The sequence below is a fragment of the Mytilus trossulus genome, chromosome 3 (genome assembly GCF_036588685.1).
Source record: "Mytilus trossulus isolate FHL-02 chromosome 3, PNRI_Mtr1.1.1.hap1, whole genome shotgun sequence".
Lineage (NCBI taxonomy): Eukaryota > Metazoa > Mollusca > Bivalvia > Mytilida > Mytilidae > Mytilus > Mytilus trossulus.
The window spans coordinates 4,018,166-4,043,161 of NC_086375.1; the positions used below are offsets into that span (position 1 = coordinate 4,018,166).

The 24,996-nt window shown below is 32.3% G+C and overlaps 2 protein-coding genes and 1 pseudogene across 2 annotated transcripts in view; 2 read left to right on the plus strand and 1 right to left on the minus strand.

Annotated features, from left to right (window-relative positions):
* Window positions 1–24,996, minus strand: part of LOC134709890 (uncharacterized) — a 214,468-nt gene that overhangs the window by 44,881 nt on the left and 144,591 nt on the right. The gene's annotated exons all lie outside the window — the stretch shown is intronic.
* Window positions 17–12,313, plus strand: LOC134709284 (uncharacterized). Its single transcript, XM_063569451.1, has 14 exons — window positions 17–20; window positions 86–210; window positions 916–1,041; window positions 2,604–2,701; window positions 3,086–3,279; window positions 3,783–3,897; window positions 4,311–4,458; window positions 5,726–5,898; window positions 6,867–7,062; window positions 7,881–7,958; window positions 9,130–9,273; window positions 10,055–10,251; window positions 11,244–11,544; window positions 11,984–12,313. The coding sequence occupies exons 1-14, from the start codon at window positions 17–19 to the stop codon at window positions 12,311–12,313; spliced, it is 2,229 nt and encodes a 742-aa protein (XP_063425521.1).
* LOC134709299 (uncharacterized) overlaps window positions 15,091–24,996 on the plus strand; it is a 31,349-nt pseudogene continuing 21,443 nt past the window's right edge.

Genomic DNA, 24,996 nt, shown 5'->3' on the forward strand with positions numbered 1-24,996 from the left:
CCTCCGTCAAGTGATAATGGGTCTTCTAACGTATCGTCGCCGGTTCAAATTGACGCACACCAGGAATATTCGGAAGCGATTTCAGATGATGATTTATCAGAAGATGTCGGTGAGCAGGCCACTTCAAAAACAGAGCCACAATGGTTTCCATTTAAGTCAAAAGCAGAGTTGTTGATGTATGTGTTAATGAACTCCACAACTCACCCAGTTGTAAGTGTTTTATATATTTACTTGCAATAAGATATATCATAAAGAGAAATTATAAACAGCAAAAGTTTTCAGCAAAGTCAGATATACAAATGAGTGAATTATATGACCATAATTATCAAATTTGACTCCTTATCATGCTTAAGAAATTATTGTTCTTTATAAAAAAGAAGATATGGTATGATTGCCAATGGCAGTGAGACAACTATCCACAAAAGACCAAAATGACACAAACACTAACAACTATAGGTCACTGTACGGCCTTCAACAATGAGCAAAGCCCATACAGCATAGTTAGCTATAAAAGGCCCCGATTAGACAATGTAAAACAATTCAAACAAGAAAACGAACGACCTCATTTATGTAAAAAATGAACAAAAAACAAATATGTAACACATAAACAAACGACGACCACTGAATTACAGGCTCCTGACTTGGGACAGGCACATACATAAATAATGTGGCGGGGTTAAACATCATGAACATGTTAGCAGGATCTCAAGCCTCCCCTAACCTGGGACAGTGGTATAACAGTACAACATATAAGAACAAACTATAAAAATCAGTTGAAAAAGGCTTAACTTTGTTTAATAACAATTTTTAACAATTAGTTCGTCATATTTGTTTTATTTGACAAGGTTCCTAAATATTTCACATAATTTTAATTAATAGGCATTGAAAAAAATAAAACCATTATTCAATTTTCAGAGTGATGAAATAGTGAAGTTTATCATTTTTATGATGGGAGAACTGAATGTGACAGATGTCCCAACTCTGCAGAGTTTGAAAAATAAAAAGATTGGAGACTTCAGCTGGAAAGATTTTGTTACAAAAGTGAGGGCTTTATTAAGGATTATGTACCATTGTCAAATGATTGTATATTGATTCAATGCTTAACATATAGAAATTTTATAGAAAATCCACAGCATTTATGGAGGGTGATAAAGAGGGGATGCTTGCACGGAAAAAACGTGAAATAAGACATAATTTCATGTTGAACGTGAAATAATTTTTGTCATGTCAATGTTGCACAAAAAAAAACCCACCTTGATTTGAATCTTTTGTGACTGAGTCACTGTCCTCTGTATATATAAACTCTCTGTTTTACATAATATTCCCTATTTAGTATACATATTTATGATATAAACAATTTACGGCCTTTTTAAAAAGTATTTAACAATCTTCTTAACTTTTAAAATGCAAATAAAGGAACAACATGGTATGCCTTTCCGCCTTATCACAAAAACAAAATTCAATCAATCTTTTTTCTTGACGATCCCTGCCTAGTGTTTGAACTTTATTTGAAAAATATAGAGCACGTAAAATACTCATTTGAAATCACGATGCACGTAAAATTAAGTAAGCAAAACACGTTGATCGAGGAACCTGTCTTGCAAGACTGAAGGTCAAATAAAATAGTAGAAACATGTTGAATGTGCAAATAAAAAACGGCGATCACGTTGCAGGAAAAATAACCCTTCACCACCCTCTTTATCCGTGTACTCTCATATTTGGCAATTTTATTACTGATAGATATAGAATTATTGCATGCAGTGCTAGCATTGATTTCCTTACAACCAGTTTATTAATATAGTTATTGGTTAAAAAAAAAAAATCGACAAAATCAAGTACACCTTTTAGGATGCGCTCGACTTTAGTGCTCGACTTTAGTGACTCAGCAGGAGGTTTTTGGGAATTTACAGGTTTGTTAGAACTTCTTGATTTTCAGGGGGTGGGGGGTGGGGGGGTGCTATGGATTTTTTCCAAGACAAACTTTTTTTTCACCTTTAGCGAAAGACAATCTTTCAATTTTAGCAAATACATATAGTGGCAGCTGAGGGTGAAACAAACAATTTTTTTTTCTTAGGGTCAAAAACAAATTATTTTTTCTCATAAAACTTGAAACAAAATACATGATAGTATAAAATAAAGGATTTTATGAACATGTATATCAGTATATAGAAAAAAGTAGAATCAAGGTGGTTTTAATGAGTAAATTAGTTAAAATCTTATACATACAATTATTGACTCAACTAAAATAGACACTTAAGTGTTATTAAAATTTGTCTAAGATCTTTCGGCAGATGAACTTGAAATTTGAGGCCAAAATAGGCCCTTACCACACCTCCTTTAATATCTCAATGTTCGTGTAGTCTACATTAAGCTTAATTATACTAACATCACATTACTGCACTTTTGTTATACATGAAAGGCATTCATAGTGCTTTGTACACTAAAACGTCAGAGGAAAATGTCCTGACCCCCCTTTTCCAAAAAAAAATTTGTGGGTTATAAACAGTCAGTGGGTCCCCTCTTATGAAAATTTCTAGATCCACCACTGAATTTGATTTATTATACATGTTAATTAACTGTTATACTGAACAATTTTTTTGTAGTCTACAAGTAAAGATGGCATCCCTGTTTGGTCAATGAAACCATCACAGATCTTAAAGCTCAATATGGCACATCCTAAGATATCAAAGTCACTCAAAAGGTAAAATTAATTCTTAGAACATTTACTTAATTTAGAAAAATTGATATTAATGTTGATCACAGAAATTAACAATTAACAACTGCTGTACAGTCCTAACCAATGAGCAACACCCATACAGAATAGTAAGTTATAAAGGCCCTGAAATGGCAAAGCAGATCAGTTCAAACTAGAGGCCTAATTAATGTACAAATAAATGAATGAAAAACAAATATCTAACACAGCAACAAACGACGGCAAAATTGCATGCTCCTGACTTGGCACAGACACGCCATACATAATGTGGCCGGGTTAAACATGTTACAACATTTTTGTGAAACACAGTCATATAACAATCTTTCGCAAATTAAAAAAAAATCAATGTAACATGTATATGATATTTTGTAGAAATGCCGACATAAGTGATATTATTACGCATCCTGCCAATGGAAAAAAATGGATTGAAGATTTGAATTTCAACTCCAAAACCCCAGATGGACAATCTCTAATAACAATCCCATTCAATATGTTTCTTGATGATACATCCACTCATAAAAGTAGACGCTGGATGCCACTACATTGCATTCAGATGCAACTCTCAGGTATTTTTGTTTAGGTTTGGTAATTTATAAAATAATATTTAAGTAACGACTCACTGTAATATTTTTTTCTGTCTATGAAGAAGTAATATAAAAAATATGGTGCACACTGAATAACCTGTGTATGTTATTTTGAATAAAGAGATTAGAGAACTTATAATTTTGTTTTCAATTCCATTTTAAACCAGATTCCATGAAAAAAAATCATGACGTCACGGTCACATGACAAAATTATGTGTATGAGCTGATAAACTAAACAACATCAGCTAATTAGAAGATTCAAGATGCCTTACATCAATTAGTACATGAGCTGAAAATCACATTATAAATGAAAAGAACATGTGCAAATATATAATAAAATGTTTTGACAAATCTATGTAAGATAGATATGATTTTGTTAATAAATCTGGCAACCAAAAAGTAAAAAATATAATTTCCACACATTTCTAAACCAACTCCTTTCTGTATCATAATATTGTTAAAGAATTATATATTTGTTATATTAGGGATTCCTATAGATATGAGGCAGAAACAAGAAACAATTCAGTTCTTGGGAGCAACAGAAAAAGCTGACATTATGGATGTTGCAAAGATAATTATAGACGATATCAAAAGCAATAGGTACATGTACAGTATGAATTAAATAAATAAATGTGAAGACATAAAATGGGCAACTGTTTGTAAGATTAACTTAAAGATGCTTAGCAAAATATCATCCACTGTTACCAATATATGTTGAAGCTATTTTGGTAATTTTTGCAGTTTATCCTAAATTCCAGATGTTAATTTAAAAAAGCAAATATAATGATATAAAAGACATAAAACAAATTGCCTCCTTCGATCATATATAAATGATACAGTACATATTTTTTATTGTAACTGTGTTTGAAAGATAAAGGAAATACAAAAAATGGAGCCTGCTGCTTTTAACAAGTTACTAATTGCTATGAATTAGTATTTTAAGAATTGATAATTATGAGAAATACACATCAAATTAAGTGATTCACATTCCTTAGTTTAAATATTTAATTTAGAAATGGAATTGAGACGTTTGATGCAGCCAATAAGAAGAAATGTTTTGTGAAAGGGATAGTTGATTGTGTTGTTGCTGATTTTAACATGATGTCATTCTGTTGTAATCATCTGGGAGCAACAGCTCAGAAGTATTGTCCAAAATGTTATGTATGTATGACTACACTTTAAATGAATATAATTTTTAAATGATTTACATCTTGAAAGAAATTGAAACTTTGACAAATGAACCAATGAACCTGCATGAACTGTTAACTCAATCCCAGCCTTCCCTTTGTTATATGGAACTTTGTGGTACACACGTACAATGTCAGAGAGATTTATACAGTTACACACAAGTTATTGTCCTGAAACAAGAAAAATGCATGTTTTTGGTGCCTTATTGGCCTTTATAGACTGTTTGCCCAATAACCCTTAAAATAAATCCCAACTTTCTAGTTTTGATATTAAACATTGTGGTACAATTTCAGAGCAATTGAAATACTTCTACACAACTTCATGTCCTGACACTAGATAAATCTTTGTTTTTGTCACCTTTGGGCCTCTAATTTCTAAACCAATGGGACAATAACCTCCAAAATCAATCCAGACCTTCCTTTTGTGGTTATCAACATTGTGTTATAGTGTTATGGTTTTATGGATGTCTGTTTACTAAAATAATTATCTGGTAACCATCTGTCTTCCTACTACACTGAATGACTTATGTCATACTAATATACAACCAAACTTTTTTTTTAATTTTTACGATCATATAGATAAACATGAAAGCAATCATCACCCAGCCATAAATTTGACTTATGAGACACATTACATTCCATACACTAAATATAATTGAGTGGATGCTTAAAGTTTCCCAGAAATAAATGAAAACTAAACTTTGACAAATGAACTATGAAATTAAGGTCAAAATCACATGCCACTGTCGGTGGCAAATGTACACTTAACAATCGTTCCATACAACTGATCTATGAAATGAGGTTCAGGTCAATTAAAAACTGTCTGACAGGCATTAGTACAGTAGAAGGTATGCACATACCTTATAAAAAATCAGTGGCTGATCAAGGGGGTGGGTTGGAACATATTAATTTTAAGGAAATTAGCATTGTAAGTCCTCTCATAGGTCCAATTCTTCTTTGAAATTTAGTGTTGATTGACTTTATAAGAAGATTTATGCCCTAGGTCTATAATAACCTTTGACAGATGAAATATGTGCAATAAAGGAGACATATTAAACCATCCCTTTTTGATACAAACAATGGATTTGTGTCAGGACATATGTTTGGAACCAACCCTGTAACCTCCTTCTGCCCATCTGCCCCTGGAAATCATATAACTATATAATAAGAGAGATATTAACATTGCAAAAAAAAAAAATGTCTTTCATATACATGTCCTTCATTTTGTTTTATATTTTTAGGCAGATGCAGATCACTTTATGTCGCTTTGCAAGAAAAGGACACCTGCAGATACTAAGCTACAGTTAAGCAGACTTGATTTAAGATCTCTTGAAAAGGATAAAAAGAAATTTAGGAAAAAAAAAGGTGTGAAAGAGCATGACAATGTTATGTGGGATGTATTGGATCCACACAGGTAAACATAAATCAATCAGTATCTGTTCAATATTGATATGAATAAGAAGAAGTGGTGTGAGTGTCATTTATACAACTCTCTATCCAAGAGACAATGTAGTTAAAATAAACAATTTTAGGTTACAGTACAACCTTTAACACAGAGCCTTGACTCATCCCAAATAGCAAGCTATATAAAATACCCCAAAATTACTAGTATGGAACAATTTAAACAGTAAAACAGACTAATTTGAATACAAAACAAGAAAATGGAAGTTGATAGAAATTCAGCGGGTTTAAACATTTTTACAGACCCCAACCTTTACACTTACATTACAACAAAAAAAGAAACCCTAAAGAATAATTGAAAAAATAGGATAAGACCAATAAGTCATGGGAATATATTATACAATTATGGCACGTTGAAAAGGTGGATATTCATCGATTCTACGGGGCCACAATTGTTTTATTATACCGAACTAACAGTGGAAAGGCATTTCGAACACTTTCTATATTATTTACATAACAATAACAAAGACAAGTTGACGTTTGAACATACATTTGTGTTCTAGAATTTCTAAAATGACAACAAAGGTAGTATCTTTTTGAAAAATATTGATGGCCCTGAAAAGGACCGTTACTTAATAAGAGATATCATCAGCTGGTGGCACTCTATTCATGTCTAATGCCTAATTTCCTCGTCTCTCGGTGGGCTTCCAGTGTAATGTAAACGCTGCCATTTTGTTTATTTATGTCTATGGTGTCATTTTCATAGGAGATAACTCAAGTTCAAATCAACAAACTCAAAAGGTTATTCGCCTGGTGGAAATTTTTAGGGTTATTCATCCTTCCTTGTAATTGAATGAAAAACAACTGAATTATTCCATGTCACGTGATAACATTTTACCCAATAGAATTGTTTAAAATATATGTAAGGTATACATATATATATATGTAATAAAAGCTCTAATTCATACCTCTTTTTTATAGAGATATTCCAGTTGGCCTTCTCCACTTATTACCATTAGGATTAATTAAACATTTAATCCAATACATATTCAACAACATTGGAGAAAATGTTAAGACAAAGCTTATGCAGCATTTGCTGTCCATTAAACCTGGAGCTCAGTTTCATGATTTTGATAAACACTTAGGCAGTAGACAAGGGAAGGATTTTAAAGAATATGTGAGTAAATTTATTAATATTCTAATTTGGAGACTCAAGCAAGCATGACATATCCCCCAAATAACCGAAATCTTTTAAATGGGAGACCCCATTTGGAGAAGCAGGGTATATGTGAGTGCTTACGGAAATTTGTTGTAAGACCTGTCATGAGTATAAATTTTGTTTGAAAATGAGTGCTGATTGAATTATTTAAGAAGAGTTATGCCCTAGGTCTATAATAACCTATGACAGATGAAATATGTGCAATAAAGGAGACATAAGAAGACTAATTTCTGATAATCTTTTTATCAATGTATAACCTACAGAAACAGGAATGTGTCCTTAGTAAACAGATGCCCCATCTGCACTATCATGGTCTGTGTTTCTCTGTTCAGTCTAAAGATTAGAAAGATCATATCATAAGGAACATGTGTACTAAGTTTCTAGTTGATTGGACTGCAACTTCACCAAAGCTGCCTTGACCGCAAACTTTTAACTGAAGCGGGACAGACGATCCAGACAAACTAATGAACGGACGCACAAACCAGGATTAATAATGACCTTAAATGGCGCATAAAAGTCACTACTAGAAGTACAACCATTTCTACCTACAGTGTTTTAATAATCAGCATTTTAATATTTAATAGTATCTGGAATGACAGTTACCACTTGCAAATGGTCGTATGTATTTTTTCCATTCCACTATTCAGTATTTATTTTATAATTATGCTTATATATTACAGCCTACTTTTTAAAGATATGGAACAAATGATAATCATTTTTTTTTTAATATTTTAAAAATTTCCCATAGTTTTTGAATGCTATTTTTTTTTTTTAAGTTGCAAATAGCACCAATTAATATGTTGTATGCTGGTGTTCCAAGAAGATATATTAAGATGGCGACTAGTTTGGCTCTGGTATGTAAGACATAATTAACTTAGTAACAAATGAATTTATTTCCATTGTACTTTGTATTGGAAGTGATTGCAGTGTCCTTGTTGAATACGAGGTGCACATTTAAATGTACTATGTTTTTATAACGGTTGACCTTCCCTGCCTTAAACTTTCAAGTGTTTAATTTTATTTTGCTAATCAAGTTTGTTGATATAGTTTGTAATTAAATATATTTAAGGAATGATTGTAATATTTTTTCTGTCGATGAAAATATCATAAAATATGTGGTGCACACTAAACATATTTAACAGTGTGAAACACATTTTTATGCCCCACTTATGCCCCACCTACAATAGTAGAGGGAATTATGTTTGTCTAGTTTAATCTAGTCTGTGTGTCCTTCCGTCTGTCTGTCTGTTTGTCTTTCTGTCTGTTCCTCGCACTTCAGGTTAAAGTTTTTGGTCGTTTTTTATGAAGCTGAAGTCCAATCAATTTGAAACTTAGTAAACATGTTCCTTTTGATATGATCTTTCTTATTTTAAGTTTTTGGTCAAGGTAGTCAGTAGTTTTCGATGAAGTTAAAGTCCAATCAACTTGAAACTTCGTACACATGTTCCCTTTTTGTTGTTTTCTTTACTTTTCAGGCCATATTAGATTTTTTACCCAATTTCACGATCAGTTGAACGTGGAAATGATAACGCCAGTGGGGCCTCCATGTACTTTAGACACATTATTGTTTATGTTATTTCGAATAGTGAATGACAAAATATTACAGTAATTTCTTATAATTTAATTCTAAATTCCATTTTAAACCGGTGAAAAAATGTTGATGACGCCATGGTCCCAAGACAAATATGTGTCCATGTTATGATAAACAAAGCGATGTCAGCCAGTCAGAAGAAGCGTTACATCCAAAATCAAATTATATATATATATATTTTTATCCAAAAATTTTGTCTGCAGATTCTATGTAATAGATAATATTCCATCTTCATGCCTTATATATCATTTACTCGGTTTAATCATTTCTATAAATATCAGTTTAACAATGTTAAATCTATAAATTTATAGAAGCTGAACTAGATAAAAGATTTTAGATACAATGTATATTTTGACATTTTATGGTTTTCAAACTGAATTTATCATAAATCAAAGCTTATTCTGTTTTGAATTTGTTTAATTTTATTTTTAAAGATCCAGAAGAAGTTAAATGAAACATCTTTTCGTTCAGAAGATTTGGACCAAATAAGAGAGGATATTAGAGAGTATCAGCAACTAATATACCAATATGCCCCAGAATTAACCAGAAAAGTAAAAGCACATCTTTTGCTACACTTGGTAAGATGATCATGGGATGTTGTTACTATTGTGTTAAATACTTATTTTGGTTTTGAAAAGGTTGTAAATGTTACAAATTATTTCAAGGATGCATTTTTAATGCTAGTTTAAGAAAATTTGTGATGCAGTAGTAGTCCCTTTAACAAGGAACTGAGTACCTGATACACAGCATATTCATTATATTTGAATTAGGCATTGACTGTCTTATTGTTGAATTTTAAACAAATATATCATGTTACGAAGGGTTATTTGCGAAAAATACCAGTCGAGAGAATGTTAAATTTTGTGAGCGGTAAGGCGAGGGAAATTCATTCTCAAGACTGGTACTTTTCGCAAATACCCCTCAAGAACATGCTATTTCTGTTTAATTACACCGAATGTATTTTTTGGCTAATACCACGGCAGAGAGGGTAAAAAAGGCATATCCTTTTTGCAAATACCCTGGTGGTTTAAAAAAATAAATGATATTCATTTGATAACAGTAAATTGGTTAAAAATACACTGGCTATCAACCAATCAAAATTAAGGATTCTTACATAAGGTGTAATTATAATTTTGATACCATGACCTAAAACACACACACATATTAAATACAACATCATAAGCTTAAGAGAAAAAGAGTGAGCAACATTACCTCAATGACTATGGTAGTCTCAAACTAGAGAGAGAAAACAAGTCATTTTCAAAATATATCATTTGTAATGGTATTCCCTGTAAAAAAAAGGATGTAAAAAATGATTGAAACTTGATTGTTAAAATTAAGTTTTTTTTTAAATTTCAGGTCGATGATATTGAAAGACATGGCCCTCCTAGTGGTTTTCTTGAGGATGGTTTTGAAAAAAAACATGGAAATATAAGAAACCTTATCTTTCAACAGAACCAAAAGGCCAGGAGCAGAGACACTGCCTTCAAATTTGCACAAAACTTTTTGTGTTTCCATGTGCTTACAGGAGGATACTTTGAAAGAAGTAGAATATGGTATGTTGCATTGTTAAACTACATCAAGTGAGGTTCATTTACAGTGATATTGTTTGGCTTAAATTACTGGAGAATACAGGCTTTTTCCCCTGGAAAAAAATCCCAATTTGAATAAAAAATGGCTTAAAATTATCCCAAAAAGAAAACTTTTTTCCCAACCAGTGCAGTCTTAGTCTGTTAGTAGTAATTGAGGATGAATACAAACTGAAAAAAATTCATTTAAATATTTTTCATTCCTAAAATGACTATATGTGCAGATTTGATGGTCTATTTATGTACATTCACTGACAACAAGGGGTCTTATTTCAAATAAGCGTTTACTTCTTGAAATGGGGTCTGCAAATTGAAGTACTCCAGTCAAATTCATAGTATTATAGATTTCCAAATTTGATAAAAATGACACATTTTCCAAATAAAAAAGGGGTAGAGGTAGTTTTGAAAAAAAAGCCAACAATATCACTGATTTAACACTATCATTTCCAAAAAAATTAGATATGAACAATAAGATGTGTTATAATTACCAATAAGACAAGCCTCAATCCATGTTTAAAGTAGTAAAAGTAAGGAAGTATAGGTGACAGTACAGCCTTTGCAGGATTTTAACCCTTCAACTCATTTGGAGCAGTGATTTTACTGGACAAAAGAAAAATAAAATATTTAAAACTCTTTTGACATGTTCAGTTTGATACTCAAGCATGTAACATATGTTTGATGAAGCTTGGCTGATATAGCAAGGTATTTATTTTGTTTTTTAAAACAAATAATCATTTCAATTCTCATTTTTACATATGTTTGTATGTATACAGTAATATCTATTGTTTGAAGAAGGTTTCAGCATGTTGACTTCTGTTTCATTAAAAGGGGGAAGAAGGGGGTCAGTGATGCAAGGTCACTGTTTGCTAAAAGTAATAGTCATTCTTAAGCATAGTTAACTAAAGTGGCAAGTACATTTTTTAATATAAGAGGTTATCATTTATTTTGATAATTTTCAGGACACAAGCATCTTCCAAAGTACTAAAATGTGGTGAAAAGGGGTCAATTTTGAAATTTCTTGGTATAGCACCAGAAAAAAGCAAAATACCAGGAAGAGTTTCTCTCTTAAAAAGAGATGGAAATGGACATCCCATTGTTGAGCGTGAAACGCAAGATGCGTTGTTACGCATTACACTTCAAATGGAATCAATAGTTGAAAATGATAATTACACCATTGAAAGAGGTACGGGTGTATGTGCTCAGAATGGTGATCTAATACATGCTGGTGACTGGGTGAAATACAGAAATATAAATAGTAATGTAAGTCAAATTATTAATATATATATTTACATTTAGTTACACAGTGTCTAAGTGCACAGTTATCTTATTTAGTTTTTCAGAGATACTACTCTTTTCAATATGCTGTTAAGATATATAGATATATTGAAATTTAAAATAAAATATATAAGTTCAAAATGCGAAAAAAGATTCTTTTATTGACTACTAAGTATAGAGAGATAATTACACACAGTTTGGAAACGTGTGGGATAAGCATGTTGTTATTGCTACTCTGTGATGTATTGCGTCATATCATAAATAAAAAAATCAATTTCATTATGTAAAGAGGAACACACTGTTTTAATCCTATAGTAAACAAAGAAAAATAAATTCTAATGAATCAATCACATTCAAGCATTGTTGGTATGCAAATTAAATAAGAATTGTTATTAGATTACTATTATTTAAATGTATTTTTCAGATCTGCTATGGAAATTTCAAAGAAGCTCTGAAGATCTGTCCTAAAAGAGGATCTGTGAAATTAATAGCTGTGGTATTGAAATGTACCATTACTGGTGATAAGGTTCTTCAGTGTCCGGTTTTGAATCTTTCAAATCTTAAAGAATATGTGCCTACCCTCCAAATATTATCCAAGAGTCCAGTTATTCACAATTGCCAGGAAGCTAGATGCAAAGTTATCGAGGGGTTAAACACAGAAAAAATTGAACAAGAAAACATTGTCAGAAGATCAGTCACTTTTAAGCATAAACTTCAGTGTCAAATCTATTTGTTGAATGTTTTTAAATTGTAATATGATTATTATGTATATGTTGTGTGTAAGATATAAGTTTGTACAAATTATAATTTGTACAGGTACTTTTGTTCCCGTAGATTTGTTTTCATTTAAGCATGGGTTGGGCATTTATAATAACTAGTTGTCATATTAAATTTGGCTTATTTTTAATTCTTTTCAAAAACTTTGTAAGATATCAACAATATATTTTTACTAAAATGTAAATTGTGACATGTAACACATACATTTTGGTTGAAAGAGTATGCTTAAATTAAATTTGAGTTTTTTTCCCCAGGCATAAAGTGATATAATTCATTAACCATATATAATTAAGATCTATGATTTCTTGATTTAAAGCCCTTGTTTTATGCCCTTGAAAATGAACTCAAGGTCAAAGGTAAATTTTACATTGTAGATTTTGAACTTTGTTTTTACCTCATATGTATACACGATAAAGCCATGGGACTTTTTGCATTGCAATGCAAGCTACTTGACCATGTAAAAGCCAACATGAAGTGATGTGGTGTAAACCAGAAGTATTTTTTTTTGTACTTATTTAATGTAAAGTATATTGAATCATATACTTTTGGAATCAGTATCAATAAACTATCAAAGAATACCAGAAATGACATATTTTAAACCGAAAGTAATTTAATCTCCTTTATTTAGAAAACAAATGTATAGAAACCATATCTTTTTGAAAACAGTCACTATCCTCTGGTCTTTGTTAGTCTTGTATTATTTTAATTTTAGTTTCTTTTGTACAATTTGGAAATTAGTATGGCGTTCATTATCACTGAACTATATAGTAGTATCCTCTGGTCTTGTATATGTTGGACTCGTATTTTCCATTGAAATTGGAAATAAAAAAACTCAACAGATATAGTTTACTCCATCACGTATCTTGAAATCGATTTTGAGGGTTGGTTGAGAAAAAGTTTTACGACAAGAGAAATGTGCATAAAATAACCCACAAAACCACCCCTTACTACAAAATTATAAACTTCTAATTTCCTTCAAACAACATTATAGCAACGCCTGCATATCTATACTACTAAAGGAGGAGACCGATTTTATTGAGCCGCAACTCCTTTGAAACAAAGGCAACTATAGTATACCGCTATTCAATAGTGATCAATTGATTTACTAGTAACTGAAATAAATCTGGGTCACAAAGCAAAAACTAGGGAAACGCATCAACTATAAGAGGAACACAACGATATTAAAGAAACACTAAACTGCTACAAAAAACACACGCCAACATACAAAGAAACAGAATATTCGATACCAACTGTCATATGCCTGACTTGGTACAGAATATTTGAAGAAAAATTGTGGTTTGAACATGGTTCTAAACCAGAGTTCAAATGCAAAGTTGAAATCAGCCCTTTGAAAATTTCATGGACGCCACTACGAGTTGGTTGACAATTATGAGATATCTGTTTCGCCAGATGACGACTGATAAGTTCCATCGACGTAACCAAATCGCCATCATCTCTGCTGTGAATGACACCAACCGAATAAGGCGTGGCACCGAGTTAGGAAATACATAAGCCACAATACGAGTAAAAGAGAGCAGTGGTGAACTGTTTAGTGCATCGAACTACTAACACAAAGATTCCTGGTTCGATTCCCGTTCCGTGATGAAAATTTCAGGGACTGAATTTTCGGCTCTACTAGACACCATTTGTGAGTATGGTCTTAAAGAAACAATGAAGTCCGTCGGAAGGGGACGATAAATGGCTGACCCGTGTAATGAGAGAGCCTTATCTCTTGCACGTTAAACCCACGTTTGTAGATTTCGAAAAAGAGCAGACTAATGCCGCTACAAGGCAGCAATTGCTCATGCAAAGTGGAAAGATATAAATTTATTAAGTTGCAAAACTTGTTTCCCAATCCACTATAAATAAATACGTTTTAACTAAGACGGTTGTCACATGTGGAACATAATCTGCCTACCATTTGGGAGCCCCTGAGTTCACTCAAAAAATTTTGGTGAGATTGTGTTACTCAATCTGTAGCTTTATATGTTGTGTTTTGTATACTGTTGCTTGTCTTGTTCGTTTGTTGCCCGGCTTTGTCAGTTCGTTTTTAATTATGAGTTTGATGTCCCTATAGTATATTTCGTCACGATTCAAGTAGTAAAAGGTTTTAAAATGATAGATCAGTGTAGCTAAATGTATCATGATAACGATTTGGTTCTATGTATATATCACCGCGAGCAAATTAAGTTACTTAGTATTTTTCGAGGATTTTTGTCTTTTTCACTTTACTTTTGGTAATTTAAATAAAATTAAATTATAGTTTATACATATTTTGATAAATTCCCATGATTAAACTTCCGCTGGTTTGTTTTCATTAATGTTACGGTCAGCTTGTTAGCTTGTCAGCTTGTCAGTTCTGTTTTAATTAGAGATTAAGGGATAGGTATTATATCATAGATGTGAAACAGCTTGATGACAGCATAGGTGTATATAATTTTGATAGGATGGTCAGTTGTCGTTTGAGCATTGCACTGTTAGCAGTCATATTTTTACTTGTGGATAATTTATTCATACAATTTTACTTTTTGTTCTCTTTAAGTGTACAGTATATTAATTGTGAATCAAAACTGGACATTATATTTTAGTGGATTAATACGTTTTTTCATTGGACTTGTCATCTGGAAACATATTCATATAGGAGTGCGTTCGTACCATGGATAATAATTTTTGTACTTGTTTTTAAGTTTCGTTAATAACGACTTCATTGATCAACCTATCCTAGTGATAGTTTTGAATTTTTTTTTTGTCGTAATGGGTCCGGTCAGTCGCAGACCTTCGGGACAACCACAATACGACCCGGTATTGAAAGAAAATTGGACTCTATTAAGACTTCGCCAAGAAGTAACTAGATTAAAACTTAAAGTGCCAAAAAACGCCAAAAGGTTGACCTTAGTGAGAATTCTTAATAGTATTGAAGACTCTTCGCATAGTGACAATACAACAGAAACAGTGGATATATCAGACATGGCAGATGAAGCAAATACGATATATGGTGGTGCGCGATCCCATAATGCACCAGTTAGGATTCAAGAGGATCACGTGGCTCCAACTACCACTTCATCAAATGAAGGAAGAACTCTTATAAACTTAGTTTCGAGACTATCGTCGGCCGTACAGTCTCTACAGCAAAATGTGTCGGCTTTAAACGGGAAGGTGAACTCTCTTTTAGTGGTACAACCTAATACTCGTCAGGAAGAAGTAGCTGTCCCTACTTTCACTTCAACCGGAAGTGGGCATAGTGAAGATATAAACAAGGTAGTGTCTGCGCGTACCCGCATGCGGGTACGAATAGTCAAATTGCCGTTCTAGGCTGCGCGTACCCACATCCGGTTTTTTTAATAAAATGCCATCGAATCGGGAATGAAACGTGAAATATATACGAAAATTATCGATAATATGGGGATTTCGTGTAGAACGAGTGAAGAATTTGAAAAAATAATAAAATTTTAAAATATATAAAACTACTAAAATTAAAGCTTGAGTATATAAAAATCAAAATTTAAAGAAGCAAGTAATAATATCAATTTAAACAAATTATATATAAAAGATTCATTTAACTAATTAAGATTTGGAACAAATTTTACATATCAAATATGATTGTTTTGGCACAGATTTTAACCCGGCTGCACATTTCCAATGTTGCCAGCCTACGTTCATGTTTCATTATTTATTATTACTTGCTTCTTTAAATTTTAATTTTTATAAACTCAAGCTTTAATTTTAGTAGTTTTATATATTTTAAAATTTTAGTTTCTGTTTTACATTTTACTAAAAGATTATTTTAAAATATCATATGGGTATATTTTTAATTTATAAAAATTTTATTCTTTAAATTTGCATTACTTGAAATTTTATAATAGTATTTTAAAATTTCTATCATGTTTTTCTTTTACAAGGACTGTACAGTTTCATTTTCCATTATAAATAATGATTGTGCATTTAATTTTGCAATGTTTATTATGTATCATTATTTAATAAATACAATTTGAAAATATTATTTTTCATACTCTTCACTCGTTCTACACGATATCCCCATATAATCGATATTTTCCGTAGATATTTCATGTTTTAAACCCGATCCGATGGCATTTTATTAGAAAACCGGATGTGGGTACGCGCAGCCTAGAACGGCAATTTGACTATTCGTACCCGCATGCGGGTACGCGCAGACACTGCCTTTAAACAACTCGGGGAATTCCCATAACTTGGAGTCGGCATATGCATCTTTAAATAGAACCACAATACCAGCAGCGGCAGCTGGAAGTGCAAACCAGGAAGCGAGAAGTGTGAGAACGTCTAGGGGATATTCAGCGGAAACTCTGCCATTCGTGGAGACTATTTCTCCCCAGCTGAGAAAGAACATAATATCAGGTTTGGACATTAACCTTGCATCCCTCCTTATTCCGTATTACGTGGGGTCGGGGACTAGTGAAATGTTTGATGGGGATGATAAGAATTACAAAACTGACCCAAGGCTAACTAGATCTCTTTTCATTGGAGAGTTCATCCAGGCGTTTAGTATATATAAAAGTGTAATGTGCTCTGCCTTCCCCCACAGGAGAAGTGAACTCGATATTTATGAGAGGGATATAGTCGATATGGCCTCTCGCTACCCAGGTAAAGGTTTTTACGAATACATGTACCACAGGAGATTTTCGTTAGATGCCGCAGCTCATATGCATTTTAACAACATAGCTGTGGATTGGTCTATTAGAAATAATACTCTATTTTGTAACATTTTTGCAAATACACGTCCGAACAGTTGCAACCTTTGCGGTAGCACGTTCCACACTTCTGGTTTTTGTAACCAAACCAGTCAGAGTAGCAGAGTAAGGAATGATGAATCTGTAGACTCCTATGGAAGAAACAGATCATATCATTTAGGTCGAGAAATTTGTAATAATTTCAATGGCATTAAAGGATGTTCAGTTATAAGGTGTCGCAATAAGCATGTTTGTTTGAACTGTCAAGGGGAGCATCCAAAAAAAATGTGTATTCAGTCAAAAAACGGAAACAATGGGCCTCAGAGGATCGGGTCCAACAACCAAAAGAAATTTTAGATCCCCAAATCAACATCGACTTTTCAGTATCTACACCTATTAGAATTAACATTTTATCCAAACATTTGATTGATCATCCTGATCCTGATTTTAAGCAGTATCTAAATTGACGGATTAAGTTCAGTTTTCATACAGGATTGATGACTCTACCTTCTAGCTCGATTATTTGTAAAAATCTGAAATCAGCTTTATCAAACCCATCATGTGTATCCGAATTATTACAATCTGAGGTATCTAAGGGGTATTTGCTTGGACCTTTTGATAGTATTCCATACACAAACTTTCGTATCAATCCTATTGGACTTGCCGAACACAAATACAGTAAAAAGAAGCGTTTGATAGTTGATTTGTCAGCACCACATGAAAATGCAGATCACCCTAGTTTAAATGAGTTAATCGACAAAGAAGAACTCTCTTTACAATACGTTACTATTGATGATGCAATACATTTAAGAGCTTGTCCATGAGAAAACCATGCAATATGCCAAAAATCGTCCGGAAGCTAGATTCGAAATATAATGTTATGTGACATGTATATGGAAGGGTACCATGTAGGAACTCTGTGTAAACCATCAAAAGTGCAAATATTTGATTCTGTTTTTAGAAATAAGCAATTCTATTTTTAGAACACATCCAAGCAATGGCACAAGCATTTTCTTATGGAAAAAATGGCCAGTTTTGTAATTGTTTTTTTTGTCATTTTTATAGCAAATGTAGTAATTTTCTTCAACAGAATGCAAGTTAAACATGTTTTCGACTACATAAAACGGTTTTTACCGTCAAATGTTATGAATTGGCACCATCCCAACTTTTGAATCAAAGAGCTGAAAGCTCTGAAGAAAAATGACGCCACTGTCTCTAATATTGGGATAGTTTTTATGCAAGTCTTGATTTTCACATACCGTAATTTGTTTAACAATGCAACATGTCTCGTAAGCATATAATTGATATTCGTATATGTATGTGTGTGAAGTGAAGGTGCCAACTGGCTGGTTTTTTTTAAGACAAATGAATAGGTCAAGACTACCTGAATTGTACAAATAAATCCTGTGGAAAGGCTTCTATATTTCTCACTGGTACATAGGCTGAATCCGGGTCCATTCGCGCCCATTCACGTTTGCGCCAACTCATGTTCGCCCCCTTTCACTTTCACACCCTACATGTTCGCAACTAATCTTAATTGGTTTTGTGTTTAATAACTCTGTAAGCAAGTGTTTTCTTATAAGTATAATTGTTGTCGTTTCAAAATAAAGTGAGACAGCATTTTTTTTTTTGTGTTGAATAAATCTTAATCATGTTTTGGATAGCGTATTGTTAAAGATAATAATAATCCTTTCTAAATAAAGTGGTATTTTGTAAACGTTTTATTTAGCGTTGAATAACTCTTAATCATGTTTTGGTTAGTGTATTGCTATACTTTGTTTCATTGACCTCTTTCATAATGAAGTGAGATTCTGACTAATTTTTTTTCTGTGTGTTGAATAAATTTTATCATGTTTTGGTTATAATAGTGGATTGCTATATTTTGGTTCCTATATTTTATTGTTTCGTTGTTTCAGATCAAAGGGCTTAAAAACAATTATCTTTTGTGTTTTTCCTTTAAAATCTTCAATGTTTTACTCATACCAAGCTATAAATACATTCAGTATTTACACCAAAGCAATTTAAAACAACAATCATGATTTTCCAATTATTCAACTTGAATTTGAATTGAAATTGGGCGCGAATGAGTAGAGTGCGAACGAACCTTGGGTGTGAACGTGCGAGGTGCGAAAGTGTATTGGGCGCAAACAGACCTGATACCACATAGTCTGAAACCCCTTCTCCAACAAAATATGAAGTAAATTAAAAACAAATTGTTCAGAGAACAATTGAAGTCTTTCCACTAGAAAAGATCTATTTTTATATTGAAATATGAAAAATCAGTTTAATATGTTAGTTCCTATGGCTTTATGACGTCCTATTAACCTATGACCTTGACCTCAATTTCAAGGTCACAAACCATGGACCTTGAATCAAAATATCCTAGGTCTTTAATATGTTTGGTTAATGAGTACTACCACTTGACGCGTAATTTTAAATGTAAGATGGACAAAAACTCCCTTTTATTGTATGCGCAGCCTTTCAACCAAAATATACAAGTAAGGACATGTCGAAACTAATAATTTATGAAAAATTATTTGTCAAAATGTCATACAGTATTTGAAAAGATGTGAAAATAAGCCAAAATCAAAATTTATAATATGACCTTGACCTTTGACATTGACCTCATTTTCATTTTTAGTACCAATGACCTCATGAAGACCTTAGGTCTCTATCAGTTATGGTTTACCAGTTGAAAATGCATATCGCTTGAATCAAATGAAAAAGGGGGAATAACTCTCATATGGAGTCCCCATAGAGCTATGGTTCAAACGAATATTCTTATTCTAAATATGTAACGAGCAATTTGGTAAAATAAAATCTTTTACGGTTACGAAGGAGAGGTGGCCACAAGAAAAACAGTGTTTGGGGAGATAACTCTTACAACATAATGTATTTTGTTATAATTACATTTGATATATGTTTCATTATAATACTTTATTCTGATAGGCTAACTGCACATCACATGTTATTCCTCAAGCAATTGCATCACTCAATAAAACTTTTCATTCATGATAACACGTGGTCCCACAATAAAGTGCACAGATGAATTGAATAAAAAAGTTATAAAATTCGTGTTTTCATGATCCTAGCTAAAAAAAGTAATTATAAGTATTGAATGTTTCTTTTTGTAACCTCATAGGGTTGCAAAAGCGTTGACCGTGTGCACATTTTTAGAATGAAGCGCTTACGCTTACGCGCTTCATACAAAAAGTACTTCGGTCAACGCTTTTACACCTCAATGAATTTACAAAAAAAAAGCAATCAATACTTAAATGCAGTTGTAAATTTTTAAAGCAAAAAGAGTTAATACTAACTTTGACTTTTTTTGGATGTTCATGTACATTTTGTATGTATTTATTTTTCTCAACTACATGAATTTTTTGGTGTATTTTTAATGATATATATGAGTAGTCCAAATAATTATTACGTCTGGCAAGGCTTTTTAAATTTTATTCTGGGACACCTTCCTATGACCACAAGGCTATGTTAATTTTTTTCTGGGACGCCTTCTTAGGAAGCCTACCTATGAACGTCTTAGGAAGGCGTCCCAGAAAAAAATAAAATAGCCTTGTTAGACGTCATTATTATTTGGACTAATACATGAGATATTGGATATTTTTATGCATTATTTAACCAGTTGAGTCTTTTACAGGATTGTTTGTTTAATGCTGTTTAAACATTACTGAAAAAAAAACACCTTAAATTTGCTAATTATTTGGCATGAAAGTTTGATTTATTGAAAGGGACTCATAGTTTTCCATTTAATTTTATAATTGTCTAATGGTTAAAACAATAGCTTCGTTGTTTACTTTTATACACAACAACATATTCACTTTGGTTTCGTTGTTTACCTAATATTCACTATGTACTTGGTAACAGTTATTAATTAATTGAATAGAAAATATTATAATAAATATTATTGGAAGCCGAATTGACGTCAAATAGGTGCCGATTTGACTAGATGCCAATTTAACCAGGTGCCGACTTGACTTGTACGTTTCAATTCCTCTGCGATCGTTTGCGGTATTTTCTTGAGACAACCTATTTTCCATCATCAAAGAGAAGAAGAAACTGCTTGAAATGATTCCCGAACGCTTCGTGATTGTTAAAATAAGTTTAATTCACTCAAAAAACAATTTTAAAACTTGCGATGTTTAAACAGGAAGTTTCAAAAGCACGTGTAAAAGAAGAAATTAAACGGTGAGAGTGGAAATCCGTACATAACATATATCACTATAGTACGACTTTTAAAGCAAAACAGTTTCATCCTTTTGTAAAACAGTCTTAAATATACCTATCACATTAATGTTTGAAGGGTCTTAAACTTATTCAAACCATATAAGTCGGTATGAAACACCAAAACGGAATGATAATAACCGATTACGTTTTGTAGTTTACAAAATTCTGGACTGGTTCCTGTCAAACTACAACACTTTGTTCGACTGTAGTGGAAAACAAACAGAAACCAGTTAGTTTGTAAACTGGTTCCTGGCTGATTACTACACAATGCTCATGCATACATAATGATAACACAAGCACATTCCAGTTTGTATTGAAATTAGTAAATACGAAACCAAGCGCGGTAGACAGAGAAATCAGGTCGGCAGTTATGGAACAATGACTGCGTCATTTTCCAAAAATGATTGGTACAGAGAGGTTGGTGCTGCTTACTGTTTTTAAAAGTTATCAATTTGCAAGATAACACCTGAATTTTGTTTCTGTTGTGCTTTTTATGTTTCATAAGGTTGATATCTTCAGAATCTATAAGCTTTTGCTTTGCAAATAATTTTTAATGACATTTTGAGCATGTCAAAAAATCTAAAATTTTAATGAAAAAAAGAAGAATTTCAAGCAGAATATACTATTTAATTTTAAACAAGCTCCTCAATTTTAACTAAAAGTTACTAGTATAAAAAAAATAATTAAAGAGGAAAATTTAGAACACAATATTATTTTTTTTACATCAAAATTGAGAAATTCAAAGGTTTTAGATAAATTAAATTATCGAAATATTTGTCCTATCTTAATCCAATATTCATATGCTAGTTTTCATCAGGACATAACAGTTCTAATTTTTAATATTTATTTGGTATTTATATATTTGATTTAATAATTTCAAACTTAACCTTAAATTTCTGGCTGTACAGAAAAATTAAGAAAAAAACCTGGCTTCATGGTGCCCAAAGTAAAAGATTGAGTTACCTCCCCTGATTGTACTCTTTAATGTTTACATTGGAGACAAAATGGAACCACATCTTCTGCTGTATTATTTAATGGACAATCTGTAATTATGTAATTAATGCAAAACAATGCAGTATGAGAAAAAGAATGAAATGCAATGTACATTTGCTTATAAAGCTGAATGTGGACAATCATTGCATTATGCTTCAAATGTCCTGTGTATCCCTATAACCAAATGGACAAACCCACAAGTACCCATTTACGTAGTCTTGGCCGGGTGTAACTCCACGGACTATGAACTACCAAAAGGGCCTTTGATACTGTACAGAAGTGGGATATTTTCAATAGACTGTTCGTCATGTGACATTAACATATGCCCGAAACACAGGGATGATTTTTGAATTTATTGGAGGCGTCAACAGGTCAAACAAGGATGTGCCAGTCACCTACACATACAGGGTGTTGCAAACCCAAGCAGAGGCATTCCAGCATCAGTATGCAAAGAGCTATGGATGACAAAGAGAATATCACTGTCAGTTGGTTCAGGTACAAATTTCTAGTATGATTTAAAAGTGTGATAAAATTTCTTTAGATAAAACTTTGTATGGAAAAGGGGGAGGGTGGGGTTATACAATGTAAATGTAAATGCACTTCATGTGAAATACACAATTTAATTAAATTCTTACAAAACATTAAATGTCAGTCATAAAAAAATATTTGGGAGATATTCTGAGACATTTTTTTTGGGGTGGTGGTGGTATTATTTATTTAACTTTTTTTTTTGGGGGGGGGGGGGGGATTGCTATATTTACTATGCACATGAACAGTTAAGCTTCTATTGGTCTGGCAGAAAAAAATCAGTATATACACTGTATGCATGGAAAAGAAATCAAAATGTAAAGGAACAGTGCTTTTATTAATCTTATATATAGTCATTGTTTATGCTATCAACACAGATCAACAGAAACTATCACCTCACTGAATGTGTATTAGATAGCCCGAGCACTGGTTAGAGCAGAATCATTTGAAAACAGTTACTGACTCACAACAACTGTGAATTGATGAATTATAAGCCATCAAATAATATTGATAAAAAAATTTGCCAACTGAATCAAAATTTGTCTGTCATAATTTGGTCAAGAATCACAAAGATGTTTACAAAATGTTACGCACATTTAGTATGATTTGACTTCCACAGGGCACTTTAAGATATATCGAATTTTAACAGAAATAAACAGGAATTTCAAATGCAAAAGAATCTGATAATTTAGTTTTCACCAGTAAGTGCTTGCAGTACCATTCCTTATCATAAACGTAAATTACTGTCAATTCAGAAATTATTGCACTGTTTTTGTTACTACAAAAAAGGTGACAGGGATATAATCGCAGGAACTCAAACTCAAATTTTCAAATTTTTGTTCGAATTTAACAGGATTTTTCTCAATATCAAAAACGTAAAATCCCATTTTAGTCTAAAATGACAAAATTGCAATAATAAATGCATGCAATTAATTCGGAATTTACAGTTCCTTATCCAGTATTGAAAAATAAACATTGACAAAAGCCTTTGGGTGTATACATATAAAAAAGAATATGTGGTATGATTGCCAATGAGACAACTCTCCACAAGAGACCAAAATAACACAGAAATTAACAACTATAGTCACTGTACAGCCTTCAACAATGAGCAAAGCCCATACTGCATAGTTGGCTAACGAGAAAACTAATTGCCTTATTTATTTATTTCATATATACATAGATGATATATGAATATATAAAAAGAATGAGGATATGTGGTTTGATTGCCAAAGAGACAATTATCCACTACCAGTACATTTAAGGGAGCTACCATTTGATTTTTAGGGGGGGGGGGGGGGGGGGGGGGCTAGGATGAAATTTGAAATAAAAGGCAGGACAGGATTTTGAGTAAAAAAAAAGGCAGGATGAGTACCTTGGCAATAAAAAAAGGCAGGATGACAATTGTTGTAAAAAAGTCAGGATAAGCTAAGAAAAAAAAGAAGGCAGGAACGAATAGACTGAAAAAAAAAGGGCAGGACAGAGATTACAAATTTAAAAAAAAAGGCAGGACACAATTTTTCATCCTAGCTCACCCCCCCCCCCCCCCTAAAAATCAAATGGTAGCTCGCTAAGTGAAGTGGCTTTATCAATAAAAAAAAGAACTAAAAGAGTATAGTCGGCTGTAAAATTTTAAACAGTAAAAAAGAATTGGCCTCCATTTTGCTAAGATATCAATTTATAAAATATAAAAAGAAAAACAATATTCATTTTGCGAAGATATCAATTTATAAAATATTAAAAGAAAAACAATATTTTTTTAGTTATTGACCTGGGACAATGTGCAATGGGGGTAACATTGATTGTCTCATTTTAAGGCAAGAATCCTTCACACCGAACAAAAAGCTATAATGGGTCCCAAAATTACTAGTGTAAAACCATTCAAACGGGAAAACCAATGGTCTAATCTATATAAAAAACGGAGAAACGAGAAACACTTATAAATTATATAAACAAACGACAACTACTGTACGACAGATTCCTGGCTCAGGACAGTAGGACAGGTGCAAACATTTGCAGCGAGATTAAACTTTTTAATTATACCAAACCTTCTCCCTTTTTCTGAAACAATAACATCACAACAAAGAAAGCCCCACGATTAAATATCAATTGGAGGGCTTACCTCAATCAAAAAAAGTAAATTAAAACACTATGAACGAATAAATTTGATTTGCGATACCTGAATGCATATAGA